Source organism: Rhincodon typus, chromosome 40, assembly GCF_021869965.1.
Source record: "Rhincodon typus isolate 14 chromosome 40, sRhiTyp1.1, whole genome shotgun sequence".
Classification (NCBI taxonomy): Eukaryota; Metazoa; Chordata; class Chondrichthyes; order Orectolobiformes; family Rhincodontidae; genus Rhincodon; species Rhincodon typus.
In genome coordinates this window covers 7,242,643-7,253,551 of record NC_063371.1, presented here as the reverse complement: position 1 = coordinate 7,253,551, position 10,909 = coordinate 7,242,643, and the positions used below count along the sequence as shown (strand labels likewise).

The window sequence follows — 10,909 nt, the reverse complement described above, 5'->3', positions numbered from 1 at the left end:
GTTTTTTCCTTCACAGATGCTGCCAGACCTGCTGGGCTTTACCAGCACTGAAGCTTTTGACTTCTGCTTTCCAAAGAACAAGCACCTCAGCACCAGGTTTATGTCATTCCTCTTCAAGAGAGGAACAAGACACAAAAATTCTCTCTTAAAGGCACATATTGTCACAAGTTGGATTCAACTATCAGCTCTTAGAGAAACCATGATGGCTAACTAAAATGAGTCCCACCAAACAACAAATACTCTTAAATGAACCAATCCATGATTGGACAATAGGACAATACAAAATAGGATTTCAGATTTAAAACTACAAGGTAAGATAGTGTTAAACAACGAGAAAATGCTGGAAATACTCAACATGAGGCAACATTTGGGGAGAAAAACAGTCAATGTTTCAAGTCAACAATCCTATTATGAGGTTTAACATTATTGTAGGAATGAAGAAAAATGAATTTAATTAGGAGATGCAGAACAACGAAAACAGAAACAGGACTCTGGGACATCAAAAACATGCCTGTACAATTTTCTCAATCTACCAACTCTAAGGAATATTCAGACACTATTTCCAACAAAGATTTTTCTTAACATTTTTACACAACCTCCTGAGAATAACAGAATTTTAGGGGTCTCAGAAAAAAGAACACCAAAACCAAAGAAAGAAGTTGAATTTATAAGATATCCCCACTCGCTGTGCTGTGGCTTCAGATGCCTCCAATGGCTATCAAGACTGTTGTTTCACATCAGTGTTGATGACAAAGTTCACATCAGTGATATTCTACCACCAATATGCAGTGAGCCGTTCCAACAAAAAAGATGCATACTTGAGGCCTTGCATCTCATCAAAGACAAATGACACCCATGTTCCTGCCCTCAGGAATCATATGTCAAGGTCCAGTTCATGGCCTTGTACTTGAGAAATAGAATAGAATAGAATATCCTTTGTTATCACATGTACTCAAGTACAGAAGTACAGCGATAAGTTTACAATGTTGCCTCTCGTGGCACCATTTGAGATACACACTAAACGAGGCACAAATCTTAGATACAAAAAGAGGAGTAAAAAGAAAAAAAGAAAATATTTAATCCCGCCTTGATAAATGCAACTGAAGATATTTCAAGGTCAGATGTCTTCGGTAGTTTGGTAAAACCAGTACTGGAGTCACCATCAAAATTTGTGAACATAAAACCTGCAACTGTCACCATTCAGCTACTGGACAACTGTTAGAGACAATTCCAAAACAGTTTTGCCATGAAATCCAGTTGAAGCACAAACAAGCAATGTAGCCCAAAGGAATCTCTTGATCCAAAGCTCCATGTCACAATACCTGTCCAGAACATATCATGGCATCTCTAAAATGAGGCGCCTTCCAGGGAACAGACACAAATTGTTTCAATAGTGTTTCCAGCCATACCTGTCACAAATTTCTGGACATCAATCTCTCCTTCCAATTTGATTCGCTGCAGCTCATCCTCTAAAATAAGCTCATCTGATTGATCTGTATATTTTGTACGTGCTGGGTGAGGCAATAGGTTGTGCTAAAAGAAAAAAGACAAGACTTATGACATTAGCAAAAACAATTATGGGTCATCAGTACACTGAGTATTCATGTCAGAAGAAGTGACAACAAGTGGGTGCAGTCATTCAATTCAGCTTGAATCAGTTTCAATTCAAAAAATATGAAACAATTTAAAGCAATTCCCAATGTCAGAAAACACAAGAGCGGAGTCACCACTGACCATTTGAATACAAGGATAATAGTCCAAATTAGAAATGTAACCCTCCATTTTCTCTTCAGGGAACTGAATACAGATGAACCAAGTCACTTACTCCAAAGAGCCTTTGACTGCAATTTGAGTCTCACTATATTTTTAAAAATTCAGCTCAAAGAAGAAACAAAGAAAAACCTGATTCAAATTAGGAAATCAAATCTACACTTGGACAGACAAAAAGGTTTGAAGGTGACAAGTGCTGGTCCAAGAACAACGGCATGAAGGTAGCTCAGACAGATCATGTTTTAACAAACAGCAAAGAGCAACTATAAACGGGGACGATTTAGAATATGAGAGAAAGCTATCCAGTAATATAAATACAGATCAAGTTTCTACAAGTACAAACGTGAAAGAATGTCTGATCTCTCAAGAGTGTGCCTGGAAATTAAATGGATAGTTAGGAAATGACAAAGGGGTTGAACATCTATTTTCTATCTGTCTTCAGGAAACTTCCAGCAGATCTTGAAAATTAATTGGCAAGGAAGAAGCTAAAACAAACTGAATCACTTGGAAATAGGCAAAAACAATGAGATCTACTTTGACAAGTCCTCAGACCAGATTGTAAAATCCTACGATACAGAAAAGAAGTGGCTGCAGAGCTGAAGCATGGCTTATAATTTTCCTTCTATTCCACAGATTTGGGAAGGGTCCAAGTGGATTGGAAATTAGCTAATTCTCCTTTCTTGAACAAAGGTGTTCCTTTCTTGAACAAAGACAGAGAGAAGGAAACAATAGGCAAGGTGGCTTAACATTCAGTTCTAGATTGATTTATGTTAAAACATGATGTAATGAGGTAACAAGGCGCAGAGCTGGATGAACACAGCAGGCCAAGCAGCATCATAGGAGCAGGAAGGCTGACGTTTCGGGCCTAGACCCTTCATCAGAAATCAACGTTACCGTGGGATTTTTCTATTTATTCAACATATCCATTAAGGTGGTTCAAGGGAAACTTGTAGCCATGGTGTAACTGGATTTCTATAAGGCATTTGAGAAGGTACCAAGTCAATGCTTCACAAGCTAAGATCACAGAGAGATTGGGGAGCATTTGAATAAATCAATCCTCTATCAAGGCAAACAGAAATCGGCGTAACACCAAACAGGTGGTTTTATTCTTTTAGCAGGCTACTATTGATGGCATGCCACAGACATGAACACTGCAAATTTCAGTTTGTAATCTACATGAATGACATAGATGCAGGGACCAAATTTGTCTAGATTTGTCAATGATGCCAAGATAGCTACAAAATTATTAGTGAAGCTCAGGTGCAAAGCCCCAAAAAGGATACAGATGTGTGAAGCAAGCAGGCAAACTCTGGATGATGGACCATAAGTGAGAACATGCAAACTTGTCCATTTGTGGGTGGTGATGGGGGAAGAGAGAGAGAGAGAAGCAATATATGAATTCAATGGAAAGTACACACAGAACTTAGTAGGACAGAAAGATGTGAGTGACCAGGTATACTATTCACAAAACACTTGTAAGCAGATACAGCCAGTAATCAGGAAAGCAACAGGAAATAAACTGTAAATGTTGGCAAGTTATGCTGCAGATGTCAACAAGATTATGTGCAGCCTTGGTCTCATCTGAAAAATAGAAGTGTTGGAAGCAGTTTAGAAAACGTTCACTTGATATATCCCTGGGACAAAGGCCTTAACAATGTGAAAAAGTAAATAAGTTGAGCCGATACACATTAGTGTTTGCAATAATAAGTGGCGACGTACAGAAACATAAAAAGATCCTTAAGATCTCTACTGTATGGATGCTGACAGGATGCTGCCTCAGAGGAAAAAAAAACAAGGGACATATTTTAACAATACGGGGTCTCCCTTTAAAGATAGAGATGACTCATATAGAAGACCAATAGTGTCAGACATGAAGACATAGAAAAAACACATTCAACTGAAACAAAGTTCAGCAGGTAGGGCACCAGTGAGGATGAAAAGGGAGGACACAGTGAAGGAGCAAGATCCAAGGGACAGGGAGCAATAATGGGGATTATGGCGGTGATGGGGTTCAAGGGGAGAGAAGGAGTAGCGATCCACCGCTGTCATTCTTATGGCCCTTGCAGCTCACCCATCTCCTCCCCATCCTTCACAGCCCACCAATTTCAAAGTTGAACTTGATCAAATGTGTACGCGGCAGTCCCAGTAAACACACGGGTACACGTTCAACCTGTTCATCTCACGCGTGGCATCAACTGACATGGCCAATTTACCCCCGCTCTATAGATCCTTCTCCTATGTCGAATTCTCTTCCCCAGAAAGGAGTGGAGCTGGGTCTGCAACATGAGTAACTGGAGTTCAGTGAGACGATACTATGGCTGTAAGAGGTGTACTTTGTCTTTTTTTTGACCGTTGAGATAAGGGGAAAAACAGTCTGTTCCAAGCCAATAAAGTGAACATGTGAGGCCTTGGTTTCTTTTCCCCCAAGGTGGAAGAATAGAAGCACGAATGGGTAGAGTCAGGCTCCCACAGAACCAGGGTTTCAATTTAGCTTTCAGTAGTTGTTCGGGTTTTGACGCTGCCATACATCACTCCCTGCTGCAGCAAAACACTTCAGTTTTCTCTCTCTCTGGCAGAATTTTCTTCAGATGTTCTTTCCTCCTGGACTGGAGAAACACGGACTGTGAGAAAATCTATTTTACTGAACTTGCCTTGCCAAGGAGGCATTTATGGGATGTTATTATACTCAAAAGAATTGCTGCTTCATAGTTAAATAATCTTTTATTTTGTTAGTTTTTCTAACAGAGTTACTTGTATCAATTCTTCTTCCTTTTGTTTGTATTTTAACTGAGTATAAGAAAAAGTGTATTTTGCTTAAAGCCAAGTAGTGCAACCATCCAGAGTCACAGTTATACAGCACAGAAACAAACCCTTCAGTTCAACTCGTCCATGCGAACAAGATATCCTAAACTGATCCAGTCTCATTTGCCCCATATCCCTCGAAACCTTTGCTATTCATGTACTCATCCAGATGACTTTTAAATGTTGCAGTTGTACCTGCCTCCACCGATCCCTCTGGCAGCTCATTCCAGACACGCGCCACCCTCTGCATGAAAAAGTTAACCTTAAAAGGTCCTTTTAAAATCTTTTGCCTCTCACCTTAAACCTGCGCCCATTAGTTTTGGATTCTCCTACCCTGGGAAAAAGACTTGTCTATTTACCTTATCCAAGGCCCTCATGATTTTACAAACCTTTGTCAGGTCACCGTGCAGCCTCCGACACTCCTGGGAAAATAGCCCCTACTTATTCAATCTCTCCCTATAGATCAAACCCTTCAATCCTGTCAACATCCTTGTAAAACTTTTCTAAAACCTTTCAAGTTTCACAACATGTTTCCTATAGCAGGGAGACCAGAATGGAATGCAGTATTCCAAAGGTGACCTAACCAATGTCCTGTACAGCTGTAACATGACTTCCCAACTCCTGTACTCAATGCACTGCCCAATGAAGGCAAGTGTGCCAAATGCGTTCTTCACCACCCTGTCTACCTGCAACTCCACTTTCAAGGAACTATGCACCTGCACTCCAAGGTATTTTTGTTTGACAATATTCCCCAGGGACCCACCATTAACTGTCGAAGTCCTGTTCGGTTTGCCTTACCAAAACGCAACATCTCATATTTATCTCAATTAAACTGCATCTGCCACTCCTCAGCTCATTGGCCCATCTGACCAAAGTCCCGTTGTAATGTGAGATCATCTTCTGCACTGTCTACCACACCACCAACTTTTTTGTAATCTGCAAAATTAATCACCATTCGTCTAATATTCACATCCAAATCATTTTTATAAATGATGAAAAGCAGTGGACCCAGCACCACTTCTTGCAGCACACCACTTGTCACAGGCCTCCAGTCCGAAAAACAACCCTCCGCCACCACCCTGTCTTGTATCTTCAAGCCAATTTTGTATCCTATTGGCTAACTCCCCTTGGATTCCATGTCATATAACCTTACTAACTACCTCACGGAACCTTGTTGAACGCCTTGCTGCCATTCAAATAGACAATGTCTACTGCTCCACCTTCAATCTTCTTTGTCACTTCTTCAAATAAAAAAAACTCGAGAAAGCCATGTTGACTCTCTCTTATCAGTCCTTGCCTTGCCAAACGCATGTAAATCCCAACCCTCACAAGCCCCTCCAACAACTTACTCACCACTCACATCAGATTCACCAGTCTATAGTTCCCTCGCTTTTCCTTACCACTTCTCTGAAATAATGGTACCACATGAGCCAACCTCCAGTCTTTGGCACCTCACCTGTGGCTATTGATAATACAAATATCTCAGCAGGGGGGCCAGCAATCATTTCCGAATTTTCCACAAAGCTCTGGGATACACCTAATCAGCCCCTGGGGTTTCTCCACTTTTGTTCATTTTAAGATGTCCGGCACCCCCTCTTCTGTTATACGGACACTTTTCAAAATATCGCTATTCCAAGTTCTCAAGCTTCCATACCCTTCTCTACAGTAATCAATGACATGAAATACTTGTTTAGTTTCTCGTCCATCTCCTGTGGCTCCACACATAGATGGCCATCAAATTACATCTGAAATATAACACCTTACAATCACCTTTAAAAAAGAAAAAGTCAGAGTCTCGGCTATCTCTGATATATTTGAATGGAGTTTGTTCTGGTCCATTATATTGGTAAAACACAGAGCAGCTTATTTGTCCCTCCTTTTCTCTCATTGGTGAGTACTCTTGCTCTTGAATATAAAACTGAAGTCCGAGGAAATTTGGGGCATGAGGGAAACAGTAATGGGGAAGTTGAAAAGTCTCAAGGTCAATAAATCACCTGGAGCAGACAGTGCGCTCCAGAGTTCTGAAGGAAATAGCTGAGGAGATTATAGAGGCATTGACGGAAGGCATTGACGGTAATCTTTCAGGGATCACCAGAGTCCGGGAAGGTCCTGGAGGACTGAGAAATGACTAATGTAATTATGTTGAAGAAGGGAGGGATGCAGAAGACAGGAAATTATAGGCCTGACCTTGGTCGATGTGAAGATTTTAAGAGTCCGTTATTAAGCATAAGATTGTTGAGTACTTGGAAGTGCATGGGAAAACAGAGCTGAATCGACACATCTTTGTCAAGGGATGGCAAGCCTGATAATCTGTTAGAATTCTTGAAGGAGGTAAAAAGCAAGTTTGACAAAGGAGAGCCAGTGGGTGTGATCGATTTGGATTTCAAACAGGCCTTGGACAAGATGCTGTACAGCCAGCTGCTAGATAAGGTAAGAGCCAATGGTGTTAGGGGCAAGATACCGGCAGACACAGAAGATTAGCTGACTGGCAGGAGGCAGAGTGGGGATAAGGGCATCTCTTTCAGCGTGGCAGCGAGTGATCAATGGAGTTCTGCAGGGATCTGTGTTGAGACACAATTATTCACATTATACATTAACGATCAGGACCAAGGAACTGAGGGCACTGTCACTAAGTTTGCAGATGACTCAAAGGTAAGTGGAGAGACAGGTCATGTTGAAGTGGGAGGCTACAGAAAGACATGGACAGGCTAGGAGAGTGGGCAAAGGGTTGTGCAATTCTCAATTACCATTTCAAATTCCTGCTTTACAAAAGGACAGAATCAGCCATGGATATCTTCCATCTGTGTGTGTTATATCAATTCCTGTCATTTTAGTGCCATTCTGTCTTGTCCAGTGGGGGCCTTCCCAATAGTGCCACATCAGGCGCCTGTTCTTAAAGGTAATTTTCCCCAGCTGGAGAAGGTGGTGTACTTTTTTTTTGTACTTCCCTGTGTTACCCTGTCAGGATATTCCCACTGACGGAGTCCAGAGTCCAGATTACAGCATAAGAATATGAAGTAAACCATTTGGGACTGACAGGAGGAGAAACCGCTTCACCCAGACAGGGGTGAGCCTGTAGAATTTGCTACCGCAGAAAGCGGTCAAGGCCAAAACATTGTATGACTTCAAGGAGGTGGATATACCATTGGGGCAAAAGCAACTGAAGGATATAGGGGAAAAGCACAAAAAGGCTATTGAGTCGGATGATTAGCCATGATGACAACGAATGGCAGAGCAGGCTCAAAGGGCCAAATGGCTTACGCCTCTTCCTATTTTCTAACCCAAAGGACTAAGTCATGACAGGAGAGCTCCAAGCGCTAATTTGCTCCTACTGCTCCACCAGGAGGTCGGGCATGTTTCGAGTGCCCAGGGCCAGCATGGGTGCAGAAAGTGTTTCGATCAGTTGCTCCAGGAGGCCTCAGTTTCAGAACTGGAGCGGCAAGTGGGGACACTGGAGCAACAGTGAAGTTCAGACTATTGTGGACACCATGTACAAAGAGGTGGGCACACCGCAGGCTGAGATACCACAGGCAGAAAGGAAACGGGTGACCACCAGACCAATTAAAAGGACTAGGCAGAGTGCAAGAACCCCCTGTGGCTCTTCCCCTGCAAAACATACATACTGTGAAAAGTGGACATGAGAAAGGTCAGATCAGCCAAGGTGCCACTGAGTGGCCGACACACTCAAGGGGCTGAGCAACGTTACCCACAACTTGGTCAGGTTCTTATTTCTTGCAGGTCATTGGTTATTAGACAATAAAGTAAACGAGTGCAGACCAGAAAGTTTAGTCGAGACCACAACTAGATCAGCCATCATCTGAATGAATGGCACACCACTCCAAACGAGTGTAGTGTAATAACGATGCATCAGATTCCTGTATACTCTTAAAGGACCAATAGGGCGACACTTGGCCAGAGTCCATATCCCTGACAATCACCCCAGTGGGAGTTAGAGGTACACAAATTCTATTTTGCTAAGTTCTAATCTAGGATCCTTCGCCATGCAAAGAAATAAAGACATGGTTTGATGCTGATTAAAATTTTGAAGACATCAGTTTCTCTGGTCTTATCCTGACAGCTAAATAAAAGAGGTTAAGGCCGACGGTGCGTCCTCAAGAGGCTCAAAATGAGACGGGTCCCAGGGTCGGCCTCCTACCTCCTCACTGATTTCCCGCAGGATAGATGGTTTCAACTCCATGTGCTTGAAGAGGGTGCCAACCGCGCAACACTTCTCGCCCATCTGCAGCTCACACAGCTTCTTCACCGGCACATCGGCTCCTGCGAAATACAACAGGAGAATCAGTAACAAAAACAGAAGTTGTTGGAAAAGCTGAGCAGATCTGGCAGCATGTGTGAACAGAAAATCAAGAGTTAACGGTGACCGTGGAGCCGCTTTGGAAAGCAGCAGATTCAACCCTGAAATAAAATCAGGGCACGACACAGACTGAATATTTCACTGCGGTTCAGGACAACACTGTTCCTTGTTTACAACCCACCCGGGGAAGTGCCCGACTCCTCCCCATCTCTCGTGGCTGTGCGTGTGTGGAGCACTCACCCCATTTCTTTCTGGCTCTCTCCTCCACCATCGGACGCATCTGCACCAACCGGACGGCGTAGATGTGCGCGTACTGCCGCTGGAAAGAGCGTTCTCCCAGCCTGAAGCTGCCGGAACGGTTCTCGTATGAGCCGGCCGTTACCCGGGGGAAAGTTGGGCCCGGCTGGGCCGGGAGCGGGGCCGACAACAGAGTCGGCTCCTTCAGGGCCGCCCGCTCAGAAAACATAGCGTGGGTGGGTGGCGAGCAGGGAAGAAGAAATACCCCACCCACTCTCCCTTTCTGAGCCTTGGCAGACCCACCGGCGCCGTGAATTTTGTCGGTCTTCTGTTCTTTCCCTGCCGTTGTTTTCCAGCTCCTCGGGTTTAGCTCGGGGAAGGTTTTCCGTTGGGAGATTCCCGCCAAGCGACGCGCATGCGCGGGACTGCCAGCACGTGACGAGCCGTCACACCTCGCGCGGGGCGACGACAACAACAAGGACGCGGACGCCATCTTATTGCGGGGTAAAACGACGTTTTCAATATTTCAAAACCGCCATCTTACTGAGGGGCGATTTCATGTTCCGAAGGCGGCTGCTCCGCCTCCGTTTTTCACCTGAGGCCTGAAGATCGCTCTCCGTGTGCCCTCTCCGACCGATTCTACTCACACGGCTCCATTTTAAATTTTTACGTCCGTTTTTTCGGGTACTCCCCCCCGATTGTGCCATCTTAGACAGATCTCCAGGGTAGGTTTCAGACACGTTCCCAGTGCTCCTCCAGCACTAGCTCCATGTGTGGGGTACGGTCTGCATCTGCCTCATTCTGCCGTTCCCACCCAAACCTTTCCGGCACCATATTCTCTTTTTCTTTGACTGGTATCGGACCAACTTTTCGATCCAACTGTCGCATGTCATATTCAGTGTAACATTTGAGATAACAAGGTGTAGAGCTGGATGAACACAGCAGGCCGAGCAGCATCAGAAGAGCAGGAAGGCTGACGTTTCGGGCCTAGACCCTGTGTTCATCCAGCTCTACACCTTGTTATCTCAGATTCCCCAGCATTGGCAGTTCCAAACAAATGTTACACCGAGATTGTAGGAATACCTGTTTGAGTCTGTTCCGGATCTCACGTAAATGCGGGATTCTGGTCTCGCTGTCTCACTTCTTCCTGACGAAAAAAATTAATGTTTGACTCTGGCAACTTCTGGCAGGATTGAAATTCACCCCTGAATTCCAGTCAGTCTGTTACCGTGGCTTCAGCCTGAGGTTGAAGTTGCACCATGGCTCTAGGCCCGAAACGTCAGCCTTCCTGCTCTTCTGATGCTGCTCGGCCTGCTGTGTTCGTCCAGCTCTACACCTTGTTATCTCATACAACTGTCTTCAGGTTGGCTAAACTTGAAAAGCAACCCTTTGCACTCATCTGGTTTTGAAAAATCTTATAGAAATCCAAAACATTAAAAGTAGTGACATCTGTTCCTCCTTGTTTGGCACAAACGTTGTTAGGTGTTCTGATTATCATGTGTTAGAAATGATATTCATAGAAATTAGCTCTTTGTGTAATTGGAATTTGCCATGCTTCTGGAAAGAGACTTGATTCCACTCGTGCCATGTTAGGCACAGGACTGGACTCTCCAGTGCAGCTGTGACACAGCCACACTGGAACACTTAAATGTACAATTGTTTTTTGACCAATTCATTCCTTGATGGTTGTAAACTAATACTCTCTGGAAGCAGAGATAGTAGGAACTGCAGATGCTGGGGAATCTGAGATAACAAGGTGTAGAGCTGGATGAACACAGCAGGCCA

General features: G+C 43.9%; 1 protein-coding gene across 1 annotated transcript in view; it reads right to left on the bottom strand.

Moving 5' to 3' along the window:
- Positions 1–9,749, bottom strand: part of LOC125487327 (DNA polymerase delta subunit 2-like) — a 12,008-nt gene extending 2,259 nt beyond the window's left edge. Inside the window, exons 1-3 of the mRNA XM_048618509.1 lie at positions 9,128–9,749; positions 8,729–8,850; positions 1,410–1,533 (exon numbers count right to left, since the gene is read on the bottom strand). Of these exons, the coding sequence (XP_048474466.1) occupies positions 1,410–1,533; positions 8,729–8,850; positions 9,128–9,617 (736 nt within the window). The 5' untranslated portion in view covers positions 9,618–9,749. The remainder of the gene's footprint in view (positions 1–1,409; positions 1,534–8,728; positions 8,851–9,127) is intronic.
- Positions 9,750–10,909: the final 1,160 nt, after the last annotated feature.